At 42.2% G+C, this 17,046-nt stretch overlaps 1 protein-coding gene across 2 annotated transcripts in view; it reads left to right on the top strand.

Annotated features, from left to right (window-relative positions):
* Window positions 1–17,046, top strand: part of Ptpro (protein tyrosine phosphatase receptor type O) — a 198,680-nt gene that overhangs the window by 124,965 nt on the left and 56,669 nt on the right. For both annotated transcript variants that reach the window (XM_055610517.1, XM_055610509.1), the window contains exons 7-11: window positions 2,654–2,850; window positions 9,290–9,410; window positions 10,083–10,276; window positions 11,357–11,468; window positions 16,214–16,365. In XM_055610517.1, coding sequence (XP_055466492.1) covers window positions 2,654–2,850; window positions 9,290–9,410; window positions 10,083–10,276; window positions 11,357–11,468; window positions 16,214–16,365 — 776 coding nt within the window. The remainder of the gene's footprint in view (window positions 1–2,653; window positions 2,851–9,289; window positions 9,411–10,082; window positions 10,277–11,356; window positions 11,469–16,213; window positions 16,366–17,046) is intronic.

Here is a 17,046-nt window from a genome sequence, read left to right as displayed (position 1 = left end):
TTCTGCCTTCTCATGAGTCTAAAATTGTTTTGCTAGCCAAGAGGTCACCTGGCCCAAATAAGCAGCAAGTACTGATGGCTGCCATGAAAATCCAATCAGTGGTGGCAGCCATGTTGGCATTTGTTTTTCTTTTACCTTCCAGTGAGTATCATAAATTAGGTCACAAAATACAGAATTAGGAAGTGACATTTATCTAGATTTATTTTGTCACATATTCTTATATCAGAATCTTTATGCATTCTGTCTGTATGGGGTAGGGCATACATACATACCATAAGGCACTTGTGAGATCACTAGGGAACTCATGGGTGTCAGTTTTCTCCCTCCACCATGTAGGGTCCAAGATTCAAACTCAGGACATTAGACATCCAAAGACTGTCCCTCCAAGCCATCTCTCTGTCTCTTGTTTCTCTTAAAAGACCCAAAGTGCCACTCAGAACACATCAGAGGTGTTCATACACATGATTATTTTTAAAGAGATTTACTTTAATATGTATGAAAATTTTCCTTTTGTTAATGAAAGGATATTTTAAGTGCTTAGAATATTCTATTCAGCTGTATAGATTGCTAAGCACAATGTGTATGATCTTTTGCTTTAAAAAATATACTAGGCTGTGGATACAAATACTTATATGTATTGGGTGGATGAGCCAAACACCAGCTAGTGTTTGCAGTCCACATTACTGACCAAGCTACTTAGGACATTTTATTTAGATTAATAACATCAAGATTTATATACATGTCACTGCGCTACGATTTACATTTGTGCAGTTTGAGGCCCTTTCCAAAGATGAGAATGTTGATACATCTTTGCATCAGCCCCCAAGGGTCTTATCAAGAGAACATTTAAAGCCTGTGTGTGACAGACACACACCCCACCACTGTGCCGCAGCCTCAGTTCCTTCTAATATTTTTATTTTAAGACATGTCTCGTGCCATTTTCACGGTCACTTACCTTAGGAGCAGCTGTGCTGCTAAATCCAAACACTCGCTGTCTCCATGATGTTGGACAGGGCATCTGAGTCTCTGGGCTTCAGTTTCCTTACTAGTAAGTTAAGGCATTGAATCTCTTACTTTGTATTTATTTTATCAGTGCATGCATTTAGTATTGAAACAGGGCCTCATGTAGCCAGTTCAGGCTAACCTCAAAGCCACTATGTAGCTGAAGAAGATCTTGAATTTCTGACTGTGTTGCCTTGACTTTCCAAGTGCTGGGATTACAGGTGTACCCCTCCCCCCAGTTTATGGGACACTGAGCATCAAACTCAGGGTGTTGTGCATTCTAGATAAACGTTCAACCAACTGAATCACACCCCTAGCCCGCCAAGGCTCTTTTCTCTTCTAAAGCTCACACAGTCCATCCACACACGCAGCAGAGCTTCAGAGGCATTGAGTCACTTGCAGGAAGCTGCTCCACTGATAATTTGAAAACAAGAACCTCGGGGCAAATTTCAAGCCAACACTCTCCACGGGTCCACAATGCTCGAGCCAGAGAGCCATGTGCACGGCTAGGAACATAGCACTTTAAAATTGATTATTTGAGAATTTCATGCCTGTGGAAAAAATGTTTTGATCAAGTCCAACTCCTCCTACTCCCTAAAAGCACAGATTTTAAAAAAAATCAGACTTCACATTTATAAATCGTGAATTTATTTCCTCATCCTATCTGCCTTAGTTTCTTAATCTAAACTTGAGGTTTAAGACTTCTCTCACAGACTTGTGATAAGAAACAACACACTAAGATACGTAAGTGCTTGATGGTAAATGGCGTATCTCATCTTCACATGTCCTTTACAGTGCTACCGCACTCACGTCATTTACAGAGTCTGCACCCATCCTCTTTCGTGGAGCCACCTGCTCCTTTCAAACTACTTTGCAAGTTGGAAGAAAGAAAGAAGAAAAGGAAGGAAGGAAGGAAGGAAGGAAGGAAGGAAGGAAGGAAGGAAGGAAGGAAGGAAGGAAGGAAAGGATATGAAACAAAAGGGCAGACATAATTACTCCTAGGTAAAGCAGCGGAGGAGATTTATTGTAGACACGAGGGAGAAGGTAGCCAGAAGCATCCAGAAGGTTACAGTGGGCGCTTCCACAGAGAACCTCAAAATACAAACCTCCAAGTGCCACAAGCATCATCCAGGACTTAGGCCCAGCCAGCCTGCTGCCCATTTCTTTAACGAAGCCGCAGCCTGCCCGTCAGTTTCTACTGTGGCAAAATTTAATTTGTTTCCACAAGATTATGGTAGCGGCTGATTTGAATCTCAAAGCAATTATGTCTAGAAAGATCCTCCTAGAAAAGGAATTATACACACTGACGAAATGCCACAGCGTCCCACCCTCTGTTTGATGAAGATTTCAATGGGATATTCTCCGATGTATCTGACAACTGAAATTGAGCCTGTTTTTATTATTGCTGCTGTTGACACTGCTATTGCTTGGGCCAGAGGGGAGGGGTAGATTTAAGGGCTACAGTTGGGAGAGGGCAGACAGAGCAAGCAGGCTCACCCTAGTCTTCCTGTGAGTCTCTTTGTAAGGACACACACACACACACACACACACACACACACACACACACCCCAACATAACAATTAAACCTAGAATTTTCTATCTCAACCAGCTCATAGCATTGCTCCCTTTTGTTGTGATTTGCAATGTCCAGGCCCCACAGGCGAGTGGATTGAAGAACTGACTGAGAAGCCTCAGCATGTGAGTGTCCACATCTTAAGCTCAACGACAGCCTTGATGTCCTGGACATCTCCCCAGGAGAACTACAACAGCACCATCGTGTCTGTAGTGTCCCTGACCTGCCCAAAACAGAAGGAGAGCCAGCGGCTGGAGAAGCAGTATTGTACCCAGGTAGGAAACACGAGGACAAACCCACCAAGCCCTGAAGGCACATGAAGCTCAGCCTGTGGCGATACAAAAAGAAGCTTCACCAAGCCACACTGAGTTCCCCCAGGGCGTGTGAGACCCCCTCCCTTCGCAGGAGCCGGAAAATGATTAGCATGGCTGTTCAGTTTCACTTCTCTTCTTTCCCTTTGTTAGTGATCACACTCTCACCACTTCCACTCTTACTCAAGAGAAGTTGCTGAATGCCTACTCTGTGTCAAGGCTTGGAGGGACATTGGAGTCCAAGGGAAAGTTTTCAGCATCCCAATCTTGCAGAGCAGTGCTACTATCCAGTGAGAAGGACCAAAAACGAGTATAGGATGTCTACACTGTATCTCAGAAGCCCAAGCCAGCAACTGATGATGCTTCTGAGTTCACAGAACGAGAGTCCGATTGTATCCTGATACGGATCGTGAGAAAGGAGTATCAGAAATGGTCAAAGAAACAGTTCCTGAGAGAGAGAGAGGACAGCTAAGCAGAAAGAAGGTTCACTCTCTTAGAGGGGTTTGGTGTCCATTGCATTTTCCCACTTCTGTTTTAACTTTAAAAGTAATGCAGACTCAATAAGACAAGTTTAAAAGCTAAAATATATAAACAATTAACAATTTTCTCCCCACCGACCCAAATACAAAGAGTTATTAAGGATAAATGAGACTAGACAGCCTCGGGGAAGAGTAGGGCAGGAGGAGAGGATGTACAAATTATGGGTCCTGTGATTGGCTAGACAAGGACCCCCACAAACAATCATTAGGGCAGGGGCCCTGTGCTATTTTCCTGAACTGTAGCTTTTTTTTTCTTCCTCAGAAGTAGGGCATGAGCAAGGGAAAGTATTCATGAACATCTGAGACTTCCCTCTTGGAAAAATTAGGCATCTGTGTGATTCAAGTGAGAAATTTTAAGTTGGTAAGATTGATTAGGTGCGTGGAAAGAACCACAGAGGAAGATAATGCAACCAGTCCTGATGAGACCTGATAGGCTAGGGTAGAACGGAAGGGGAGAAGGACCTCCCCTATTAGTGGGCTAGGGGAGGGGCATAGGGGAGAAGAGGAAGGGAGAGTGGGACTGGGAGAAAATGAGGGGAACTGCTACAGCCAGGATACAAAGTGAATAAATTGTAATAAATAATAATAAACTTTAAAATAAAGGTTGATTGGGGAACCAGGAGCTTTGGCGAACTAAGCTCTTTAGAATGCTGAGATAAGCCCTTCTTGGAGGCTGAATCCAACCCTTGACTCAGACAAATTAAAGAGTAAATATGCTAAACCTATCAACTAGCAATCACGGCTCCTTACTCAGTTCATTGGTTCCCTTCCGTGAGCATACCCAACATTAGCTGGCTTTACCCTGTGGGAAAACATATTTCCTTCATGGGCAGTGACCTGGAGCTCAACTGTCTAAGCTACATTTCCTTTTTGTATCTCTAATGTAACAGATTATGTATCTTTTGCCCCGGGGGCCCAAAGCAAAAGGTGTGTATGGCTGCTATAAATTATAAATGATCCAAGAAAGTCCTCTCCAACTGGATTCTCACACCATTCTCTCGAAACACATCATTAAGCCCTTAAGGATTATGGATGGGCAAGAGGGCTGATGTTTAAAAGAGTGTACGGAGAGGGCCAGCATTCCTGGTGTCCTCTCAATTATTACAAGACTTTCTCATAGTGTTACACATCCAGCATCCATGTCCCCAACACCCCCCCCCCCTGCACCCACTTACACATAATATTCAGATGGGAAAACTAAATTCAAATCTCCATGTGGATCTCCATGATTGAGGGGCTGCCTCAATCATGAACTCAGTTGACTGCTCTCTGATCACTCGCCCCTGATGATGCAGCCTTGCCAGGCCACGGAGGAAGAGGATGCAGGCAGTCCTTGTTAAGTCCAGGGACTTAACAAGCTATGGGTAGATGGCAATAGTGGAGAGCTCCCCCTTTCAATGGACTAGCGGAAGGGGATGGGGGGGGGAGGAAAAGAGGGTGGGACTGGGGGCAGTTGAGGGATATATAATGAATAAGTTGTGAAGAAAAAAATTAAAATGAAAACAAAACAAATAATGCTCAAGAAGGCTATTCGGTGGTTCAACCGTAGTATACATGAAACAGTCCTTTGTTACCTTCCCAGCTATCCTCCCTCCCCTCTCCCCATCTCTCTCATTTTAAGTGTGTGTGTGTTTTGCTTGCATGTGTGTCTGTGCATGGGTGTGCATGCCTGGTGCCTACAGAGGCCACATATAATCTGAATGCAGTTTGAAGAAGTATTTTAACGTTTGTTCATGAGGTAAACCTTTATGATGTGAAAGTCACATGTTGGTAGTATGTCATTGCTCAGAGTCTTTCAGATTTTGGATCCTTTTCAGGCCAGGGATGCTGAAGCTGTAGCTAACCGTCAGAGTCACAATCCTCACTCTCAAGGATTGAGCTGCTTACACTACTTTGGTATTCTCTGAGATACTCTGCTAAGGTTTCTGCTTTACCCATCAACAACACAGAAGCTTGTGTGACTGTGTATGTAAAGTGGCTCCTGGGCAGAGTGCTGAAGATGAAGCTAATTCGGCCCAAGTCCTTATTCCATGACTCACAGAGCAAGGCCTCCCATCTCAATAGAGGGCTTACGATGACTTAAGCCTGCCCTGATCATAAGTGCATCTTCTTTGTATGACTTTGCGTGGAAATGAATCCTCCTTACAACCATTCTAGAGCTATTCCTTCAGTAAGATGTTGAACATGAAATCACTGCATAGTCTGTGCTCTATAAGAAACCTTGTTAACTACCTGAAATAGATGTGCCCTGAGCATCCTCTCAAAAGACTGAGCACACCATCACTAAGGTCAGAACTGGGAGATGAGTGCCACATGAGATACCATGAGATACGCATGAGTTTTCATTCTTCAAGGCATCTGCCTATGTCCATGAATGCTGTTTGACTGCTTGCAGGAATGCATAATAACAAAAGGACAGGAGCAGACAGAGGGACACATCAGCCTTTCAACTGCATAAAGACATGGTGAGCCTAAGAGGCAGGATGTGTAAGGGGCCTCCCGGGAGCCACTCCGCCGGCTGGTGTCAAAGCAGGACCCCACCTGACAGGATCTGTCCTCACAGATGCTGGTGGCTCTGTGGTGGCTTTGTGCTGCCTTGTCCTATAGGGGTGGGATGGAGAGACAGCCAGCTTGACAGTCTAGAGGACAGGCCGCAGCATCTCATAAACGTGGGTTTCAGACTTCATCTACGGTTATCAGCTCGGACTCTCCGCCACCTCCTGTCTCTCTTTATATGTATGGGTGTTTTGCCTGTGTGTGTATGTATGATGCCTACAGAGGCCAGAATAGGTCATCAGGATCTCTGGGGCTGGAGTTACAGATGGTTGTGAGCTTGCCTTTGTGGGTCCTGAGAATTGAACTGAGTCCTCTGAGAGGGAGAGAATTATATCTTTAACTGTTGAGCCATCTGTCCAGACCCCCCGTGTGGTTCTTGATGTCTTCATTTGTGATACTGACTGAAATCAATCCCATCTCACAGAACTATAATGAAGGTAAATAGCATTGATGTCTAACATAGTGTCTGAAGGGAAAAAAAAGAGAGGAAAAGAAGGGTCAAGGTTTGTTGTTATCTAGGCTTAGCTGATATATTTTGGCTCCAGGAAGAGTGGCCAGTGGCTCTCTGGGTCCTGAATAGAAAAGCCCTACTAACCAGAATCGATGAACATCAAAGAGGTAGAGCTAATGAGGAAGGCATCCCAAGAGTGGAAGTAGGACATCTTAGACTTGGGGAAACCTTCGGGGTCAAGACCGCTGTGTTCCCTCCAACCAATCTCCTTAGAATTTCCGTCTTGTGTCTTTAGCTTAGTAGAGACAGACAGTGCCAGGGCCTTTTGGGAGGTCATACTGAATTTAGTGTAGTCATTGAGATGGAAGATTAAGCCAGCAACAGAAAAAAAATTATAAAATGGATATGATTAAGTGGAAAGATTTGTTGATAATATATTATGTTTATTATATTAAGTATATATCATATATTATATTCATTAATATAGTAGTTTTACTGTATTCATCATTTTGATACTGATTCTTTGGTAGGCTAGTGATTACTTAATTAGAAAAAATAGCACAAAAATCAAAGTGTAAAAAATGGTTTAAACTTCAACAGATATTTAGGCATCCAGGGGGAGGTTAGATTTATGTTTCTAGTTTTTTGTGGCTGTTTTATGTTTTGTTTGTTTGTTTGTTTACAGAGACAGGTAGCTGCAATGGCGTTGCCCTCTCATCTTCTTTATAAAGTGATATGTTTTTTTTTCACATGTCTCTACCTTTCCTAAAGGGCATCATATTCCTAGGGTGGGTTTGTGACTGCCACATATCTAAGTGGCTGCGACACTGGGTGTCCAGCGAACAGTTAGATACAAGTCCCGCCTAAAATGTCATCAAATTAAAAGGGTTCTCCCTGGAACAGCCTACGTGATTGCGTCTTATGTTGGTCTAAATAGTGACATGAATGATTAAGGAGCCAAGTGAGTATTTGCAAGTGTGTCAGAATGTCTGAAACGCGCTGTAATGGCAAAAATAAAATTCTCTAGCAATTTTGCTAACATTCCCCACATGTGTGGTCCAACAGCGCCCTATGTATGTGTACCTTAGAGAACAGTCTAGAAAACTGCCTGCTGACACCCTGAGACTTGTGAGAAGAGAACAGAAAGATTTGAGTCTGATGCATGTGCTCTCCTGTTGAGTGGACAATTAATCCAGCGAGTGGCCATTAGTTCTGTCACACATAATATAATTTAATAAAACAGTATTGTTCTGCCGTGCACACAGCAGGCACTGTCTCTCTTGATTCATTTTTTTTTTTACTTTTATTTTATTTTCTAATACCATAGTCTCAGATAGCCCATGCTGGGCTGTCTCTAACCTACTATATAGTTCAGATTGGCTTTGAACTCGTACCCTTCCTTGCCTCCAGCTCCCAAACTCTTAGGATTCTGCAGTTTGCCTCCATTCCTAGTACACATTCTTGTATCTTTAGATAACAGCCTTGCCAAGTAACTTCGGGAAAGAAATCTGAATATGGGTAAGATATTTTCTTAAAGGGGTATAAATAGGCAAAGAAGGTGAGAGTATTAATTAACTGTTCCAGTGTAATCTTGTCTCGCGTGCCACACCAGCTTGGGGAACAGAGTAGGCTGCATTCTAATCAAATCAAGACATGACTAATAGACATCGCCAGCTTCTGAAACACATTGAAATTCACATCATCAGTGCTGTTTACCTTCATAATTTTAGTGAGACTTTAAAAAGCACACTACAAAGTGCCAAAAAAATTATTATCCATTAATTTTGTTCATTCCTGTAGAAGTTTTGCATTTTATGTATCCCAGAGGCCCAAACCATTGATCCTAAGTGTTAACGTACCTTATCCTCTGGTCTAAGCACCTCACAGCTTTAAGGAACATCATCACCTATATTTACAATAATGAGAAAACAATGATAACAAATTTAAGTATAAACACATCCTTGTGTTTATACATAACAAAGTTTAGATTTTATTTCAGTCAATTTGAGGAGAATTAGTTTGTCTCACTGACACTGTATTGATATGAAAAGCACTAACTAATACACAGACATGCACACAACAAACACACATGCACTTGAAACCCACTCACTTCTTGGACCTTTAACTGAAGCATCAATCCTGTACATGCTGGTGTTCATCTTTAATCAGTCCACCTTGTTCATAGGTATGCTCTGCTGTTTCTCTCTTTATCACACTGCTAACACAACCAATAAAAATGGAGACCATAAACAGGGTCTCTATGACATCATCTTATAAGGTTACAATAGACTTGCACAGTGCTTTCAGCTGTGCCTTGACTACTCTGCACTTCTCCTCCCAACAATAAATATGAGCATCTGACCTTGACCATTCTCTGGCTTTGCTTCTCCATCTATTAAATCAGAGATCTGAATAGATAATCTCTGAGGTCATTTCCATCTCTATAATTAAATATGATGTGCTTCTAAGTGACGAGAGACTGCAGAGAATTCTGCATTGATCTTGGCGTGTCATCGGCTGACACCACGGTTTACGATGTCTAGCTACCCTCATGGTTATTCCTGACTTGATTATGGTTCTAGGAGGATGGGGCTCTGGTGTGCGGTTACACTCGACAGTGATGCATAGGGGCCAGCCCGTGGGGTATATTAAATCCAGTCATGGAATTTCAATGTCCTGGGTCTCCGTCTGAAATCACATAAGCTATAAATCATCCTAATTTTCAGATCTAACCTTCCTCATCATGATACCAGGTTTCAAAGTCAACTGTTATGTTGTTCTAACAACCTTCTGCAGCTTTTGTGGCCCACTCTGAAAGCCTAGATCTACATAAACCTTATCGGTTGTTTACTTTAAGGTGAACTCCAGCAAACCTGTTATTGAGAACCTGGTTCCTGGTGCTCAGTACCAGGTTGTGATGTACCTAAGAAAAGGCCCTTTGATTGGACCACCTTCTGATCCTGTGACGTTTGCCATTGGTAAGTCATAGCCACAAAAAAAAAAAAAAATGACCTGTCGTTGCCAGACGACAACTAAGTACTGCTTAGAAGGATGCAGCCTTCAATCTGAATTTATTATATATGGAAGTCATGAGGGTGTGCTCAATATTCCTGCATCCGACTATAAGTTTTTCATTATGTACGGGATATAACTTCCAAGGGATACCTCCCCTATTCAGAGATGAAACCAAAAGCTATAGATGTTCTAGTTACTTAGATGATGTATCCATATAACCTTCCCATAAACCATAGCCATAGCTGGATCAATCTTTCATAATATCCAATACAGTACAAATATTACACAAAGAGATTACTATGTTGTTTAGGGGAAAATGATTTTTAGAATGCTGTACCTTCTCAGGACAGGTGCAGTTTCGTGGGGGATGGAGGACAAGTCTCCATCCATTGTTCACTGAAGTAAATTAACAGATTCTAGTGCCTGCTACTGTGACGGGCTGACTACCTCAAATAAGCATATTTGGAAGACATCATTATAATCGTGGAGAAAGGCAGAAGTAAACTTATATTTACTTTGTTTTTTCGTGATGAAGTTAAGAAAATGACAACCTTGATTGTTCAGGTTGAAGCCACTGTGAAGACACTAACGCCCCTTCCTGATTCTCTCTTTCCTCGCCTTTTACCCTCTCTTAGTTCCCACCGGTATAAAGGATTTAATGCTCTACCCTTTGGGTCCCACGGCAGTAGTACTGAGCTGGACCCGACCTTACTTGGGAGTGTTCAGAAAATACGTGGTTGAAATGTTTTATTTCAACCCCACCACCATGACCTCAGAGTGGACAACCTACTATGAAATAGCAGCAACCGTCTCCTTGACAGCATCCGTGGTAATCCTCTCTTAGCTGGTGCACTCTCATGTGAATGGTCATGCCTGTGTCACAAGTATGTCAGAGGATGAAAGTCATCTGTAATTAGGTCATTGTGGAAGTAAGCATAGGCTGATAGCTATTTTGAAGGACTTTGGGTTTTTTACGTTGTTGTTGTTGTTGGGTCTTATTTAATATAATTAGTTTGGTTTTGTATGATATGGTTTTGAGACAATCTCATGCATGTAGCCAAAGATGGCCATGAACTTCTGTGGTTCCTGATTCTGCTTTGACAGTGCTGGGATTGCAGGCAGGCAGGCAGGCAGTCCAGGCTACTCTTGTGTTTTGTTTGATTGCTAGTCCATGGCTTTATATTTCTTTTGGGTTTATATTCTGTCTTGGTCTTTGGAGAGAGAGAGATGAAAAGAGAGAGACAGAGACAGAAAGAGATAATTGTGCAACTAACTTTCATTCCTGATATTTCTCTCTTAATGAGTTTTTTCATTAAGAGAGAAGAGAAGAGCTACTCCAAACTTAACTTTCCTCTCAACCCAAGAGTTTCCCTCTGGTCTTCAACAGTTGACTGAGATACTGTCTCTAGTTATGACTCCTGTTGGCATGCACAATTCATTAAATACCTGTATCGCTAACCCATTTCTTTCTGAGACTGGATTCCTTTTGCAAAGTATAAGCTACCTATGAATAGTGTATGAAGCGCATGGTCGCTCCCAAATGGTAGTCTGGTCACTGCCACCCAAGATTGCCGCTCATCATCATGATAAAGAGTATTATTCCTTTTCCTAGACTCAGGGAAACAAATAGTGCAGACACTTATAAGTAAGTGATGTTTCATTTATTTCGTTCTGCAGTATATGGAAATGGTGAAGTAATACTCATATTTAATGTCTTTTAAAAAATATATATCTCATTTCATCTTATTTATGGCTCATTTCACTTCAAAAATAATTCTAAAGACATAAAAAAGAAAACAAAAAGGTCTTTGTTAATGTTTATCATGACCCAAGGGAAGTAAATCAAGTTCATAAATATTGTTTTCCTCTTAGTCTTTTGTCTCCTGATTTTTTCTCCATCCTTATTCAGAGAATAGCAAATCTATTGCCAGCGTGGTACTACAACTTTCGGGTAACCATGGTGACATGGGGAGATCCAGAACTGAGCTGCTGTGACAGTTCCACCATCAGCTTCATAACAGGTGAGTGCTGGAGGAAAAGGTCCCATGAGAGAAGCCATCTTGAGCAGGTACCAGGGGGTTCAGGTGCCCAGGAAGTACCAGTCAGCCATCATTGCACTGGCATCTTCATGGAAGATACAGCTTTAATTCTGGTCTTTCATGATTTCGTTGATAAGCATTAGAAATGAAAGTATGATCTTAAAATCCACAGTTCCTGCCTTTGGCGTTCATTTATTTGGAGTCACCGCCCTTGGCATGTGCTCTCATCATTCTATACCATCACCGGCTGATGGTATAGAATCTGCTTCGGGCCTTTGAGGAGGTGTTCATGCCATTGAGGTTCCCACTATTGGGGTTCACAGCATCAGGGGTCACAGTGTAGGGTCTCTGCCTTGGGTCAGTGTGAGCCTCGGGTCTGTGGAAGGTACAGAAGAGAATGATGTGGCGTCCTCACAAGCTACGACAGCTTCTCTATTGGACGAGCAAAGCACCTGGCGCGAAGTTTAGGCTCTTAAATTAAGTCAGTCTTTGCTCTGCAAAAGCCTTAAATTGTGCAGTTACGTAGGCAACCCTTGGAGAAAACAATAAAAACAAATAGTTCCCTCAAAAAAAAAAAAAAAAAGGAGCACTGACCTTGGACTGGAGGAGGAGCCCAGTGGTTAAGGGCATTTGCTGCTCTTCCAGAGGACCTGAGCTCAGTTCCCTGCACCTAAGCCAGGTGGCTCCCCGCCTGCTGAAATTCCAGCTCTAGGGACGGATGCCCTCTTCTGACCTCCATGGCCACTGCACTCATGAGCTTATAACCTCACACAGATGCCTTCATGCACATGAATTAAAACTAAAGTAAATCTTAAAAATGAAAGAAGTACTAACCCTCGTGGTTTGGACTAACGTCATTCAAGAAATTTCTTTGGACTGAGGGCTGTATTGGAAGAAGAGTGCAGATAATGGATGGTGGTGTGCTGTTTTCTTTGGTCTCTAGAATGCAGCCTACTTTCTGTCTCCTATGTCAATAGTCATACTACAAGGGGCAAATGAGCAAATCCTGGAAGAGAAGGCAGAGCCATCGCTAGGTCAGTGCTGTGGTCAGCTCTCCAACTACACTAAAAGGCACATGTTAAACTGTAATTAAACCTCACTACAGCACTAACTCTTACATGGGAGCTCCTTGGAGAGCTGCTTTCAGAGAATCGGTGCCCTTCCCTTCCCACACAGGACAATGACCTTCCAAAAGACTTGGCTTCTACACTGGCTCAGACTTTTGGGCCAACCGTCTCAATGACTTTGAACTTCCGTTTCCCAGCAGCAGAACTCTCCACGATCCTGTCAACTGACTGGTAGAGGAAAAGTTTGTGAATTAGACTCCTGCCTTCACAGTCTTCGGCAGAAGCAATAGTGACTTAACGAGAGTCAGGGTTCTGTGTGCAGTACTGTACCTTTTAAAATGATGACCTGGGTCTGAAAAGTTAACAGCGGTGGCTGCTCTTGCTGGGTACCTGGGTTTAGTTCCCATCATCCGTGTCAGGTTGCTCATAACCATCTATAACCACAGCTCTAAGGCATCCACCGTCCTCCTCTGGCCTCCTTGGGGACTGCACTCATGTTCACAACCACCTTCCCCATGTACACATACAGACACATAATTAAAAATAAGAACAGAATCTTTTAAAGAGATAAATAAAGTTAAGGCCTGCTGGGAATGTATCAAAGCTTAAACAGTTTTAGGTGGCATATACCAAGTCCAGATAAATAACCTATGTCCATAAATGATCTATCTGCCTTAGTGACTAATTTATTACCTCGAATAAAGTGATCCTGGAGAATATCTCACTTTTTCTGGATGAACAGATTAGTGAAGCTGACATTAGTAGTTTATAGTTTTATCACAGCTGTTTTTACTCCTCCTATCTGAAAAATGGGTTTAGTAATAGCACAGTGTAAGAATTAAACTATTGCCATATAGACCATTAAAATATAGTAGCAAGGTGAGGAGACAGCTCAGGGGGTGAAATGTTTGCTGAGCACAAACAAGTATCTGTGTTCTCTAGGAGTCAAGCAAAAGCTTGATATGGCTGCATCTGTCTAATTCCAGCATTCAGAGGTCTGGGAGATCTCACTGGCTGAAGACGGTGAGCTCCAAGCTCAGAAATGATGTTATCTTAGATAGATAGATAGGTAAGTAGGTAGATAGATAGATACAGAGATAGACAGTTAAGGTAGATACATAGATCAATACATAATACACGCATACATACATACATACATACATACATGACAGTCTGCCAGATAGATAGCAATAGAGCAAGATGTTCCTTTCTACCTCTGGTTTATGCATGCATATGTGTGAGCAAGCACACTTATTCCCCGACATACGCACATATGTACTCCACACAAACACCACATATCTACAAAAAATTTATACACACACACACATATATACACATACAGAGAGAAGACACATCGCGCATATTTATATATCAGCTGGAATTCTAGCCCTTTAGCTCTTTGCCCAACTTTTATCATTTCAGACAAAAAAACTTATGTTTTCAAAATGAGATTATCCTACATTGCTTTTCTATGTTTTGAATTTCAATCTAAATTATCGTATTATATGGTGTGAAAAAACAAACATACTAGTAAACTGGGCCTAGAGGTTCAGGCCAGTAATCCCAGCTACTAGGGAGACTGAGTGGGACCAATCACACGAGTAAGGGTTCAGTGATTCCGTTCTTAGTACATTCCTCAGCAAAAAAAAAAAAAAAAAAGAAAGAAAAGAAAAAAGAAAAAAGCCGAGTATTTAAACCAAGTAGGACTTACTCAGACTTCAATCAAAAACCAAGGTTAGGCAACTTGTCTGAAAGCCAAATTCATAGTGATTATGTTAATACACCAAATAATGATCAATAAACAGCTAGTGACATCTTGTGGTCTTTGGCAATGTGTGAGATTTTGCAGCAGCAAGTACCAAATCTGAAGGCTCAGCCCTGTGAGGAGGAGCACGTGCATACTTGTCATTTTGTAACTTCAAGTATACTTTTTGCCCTCCCCAAACATAGAAATATAAGGAAAAACTCCTTTTGAACAAAGCAATGTACAGGCATTTACATAGGATGAACTATAGTGGAATATATTAAGAGGCCGTTAAGAATCATAGCTGTGTGTCTGAATTAGATCACTAAGGAATATAATGTGGGCATTTTTGTCTTAAACATTGCTGTGGCAGACTATCTGAAGACAACCACATTACAGTAAGGAAAGGTTTCTTTCAACTCTTGGTTTTTGAGGTTTTCCTATATAATGGGGCAGAACACCATGGCATGAAGCATCCGGAGCGGCAAAGCCACTCGCCCCTGGCATCTGGAAAGGAAAGTAGGCAGAACAGGAGAAAGAGACCTGGCACAAAGTACATGCTCCCAGATCAAATCCCCCCCCCGTCACCTCCTAATTCCTTTCACTAGGCCCCGCCCCTACCCAGACAGGGAGAGCATTGCTCATATTTAGGGACTATTAGAACTCGCAGGACAGGGCTGCTCATACTTCACAGGAAGCAGATGGGTCGTGGGCACAGGCGTGCATGGAAACATGTGTTCCATGTAGATGCCATGCAGGTATTGCAAGTTACACTCATGCTTTAAGACCTTTGGCTACTAAGAATCTATGTCATCTATTAGTGTCCTATTAAAGAAAATGGTTCTTATGATTCCTAGGAATTTTATGTCAAAGATTTTGGTTGATGATATGCCACGTCTTGGGGTGAAATGTTTGCTTTCCAGCCACTTTGCACATGCAATTTAAATTTGATTGTATATTTATTCTTTAAGACCTAGAATTTTAGGACAGTTTAAACGATAATTTAAACGACTCTCAGAGCTTATACGATATGAAGTTTAAATGAAATATTCTCCTAGGCAAAAAATTATATTTTAAATTGAATTTTTTATTTTAAAGCGTTAGAATATGAAATAAAGAAATAACCTCAGTGCTAGGCTTAAGCTTTGGGGCATGGTTTTAGAAATCTATTCTCTCTGCACTGCTTACTGCAACAGCATTTATTAAGCGCCCACCTTGGCAGAGTACAGAGCTAGGTTCTGTCAGTAGCATCACCAGCTTGCCTCACCATGTTATTAGAAGTAATAGTCGGTCCTCTGTCCAGCACTGTTCTCTTCTCTCTCTTCCCATCTTTCCTGCTGTTCCTTGATCTCCTAAGCACCTTCAATACACCACAAAGAGATTTGACATTACAGAGCTGAAAATTTTCCAACAATGTTGGTGTGACTGCCTTCACCAATGCCTTTTATTACTAAGTGATGTACCAAATACGCTTGAGAAGTCAGTCATTTTAGGCATCTTGAAACTGTGGTTTTTACAAAGGGCCTTGATATCCTCAGGCTACGATGGGTTTGGCTGCTTTGTGTCTAAGGTGGTCCATATAGCAACTGCCCAACCTGAACCACTACCTCCTCTTCTGTTTCTATGCTATCGTCTTTTCTTTTTTAATTTTTGTTCTCTCTCTCTCTCTTCCCTGAGAAAGGGTTTGTCTGTGTAGTCTTGACTATCTTGGAACTCACTCTGTAGGCCAGGCTGGCCTTGAACTCACAGAAATCCACCTGCCTCTGCCTCCTGAGTGCTGGGATTAAAGGTGTGTGCCACTACCTCGGGCTTGAAGTGAATGTTCAAAGTCGGTTTCATTTGGGATCTTCTGCTTGGCTGGGAAGAACAAAGCCATTAGCTTTGGTTCTGAATTGTGGCTCTTTCCTTCCTTGCAGCCCCCGTGGCTCCGGAAATCACCTCTGTGGAGTACTTCAACAGTCTGCTGTATATCAGTTGGACCTATGGCGATACCACCACTGACCTGTCTCATTCTAGAATGCTGCACTGGACGGTTGTTGCTGAAGGGAAGAAGAAAATTAAAAAGAGTGTATGTTTCTTTGAGCCCTGACATCAGGCATCTGAAAAGTTGGTTGCGAAGGCTGTTGACAACCCTTAAGTTACTTTTACATCTCTGACAGGGAGCTGAAGTCATGGCTGGTACCAATTTCACCTACATGTAAAGTTGTGATTTGAAAGCTGGCTGTAGTGGTAGTGACAAGGTGGGGGCATGAGAAGGAGTTCAAGGTCACCTTCAATTGCACAGCAAATTCAAGGCCATCCTAGGCTACATGAGGCCCTGCCTCAAAAACCAACCATGTTATATAGAATTGGAGCTTTTTCTTAGGATGCTAGACATTTTCAAACAAACTACCATTAGCAGATATCAATATTTTCACCACTTACCCCCAATTCCTAAATACCTGAGTGCATTTGGAATATTGATTTCTTTTCTTCTGCTTTACTAAGCTTTTGTGTGTGATTAGTTAGGGTGCAGATAAACTGTTTCATCCAAAACAAACAAAAAGGCTGAAGGAAACAGAAGATGAGAGATTCCCTCGTCTCTGTTCTGTTGCCACACCCGCCGCTTGGTGGCACGCTCTCTGGACTTCATCCCTAAGGTCCAAACACTAGTCTTCAGGTGGAGGCAAAGGGAGGCAATGCAGGATGGGAACTAAACTGCAAGTTGCTGGTGTGGAGAAGACCAGAACTAGAGCCTTCAGGTAAAAAG

This window comes from Psammomys obesus, unplaced genomic scaffold, assembly GCF_907164565.1.
Source record: "Psammomys obesus unplaced genomic scaffold, mPsaObe1.curated_primary_1811, whole genome shotgun sequence".
NCBI classification, from domain to species: domain Eukaryota; kingdom Metazoa; phylum Chordata; class Mammalia; order Rodentia; family Muridae; genus Psammomys; species Psammomys obesus.
Note: the sequence above shows the minus strand (reverse complement) of the source record. Positions and strands in the feature narration are given on the sequence as shown.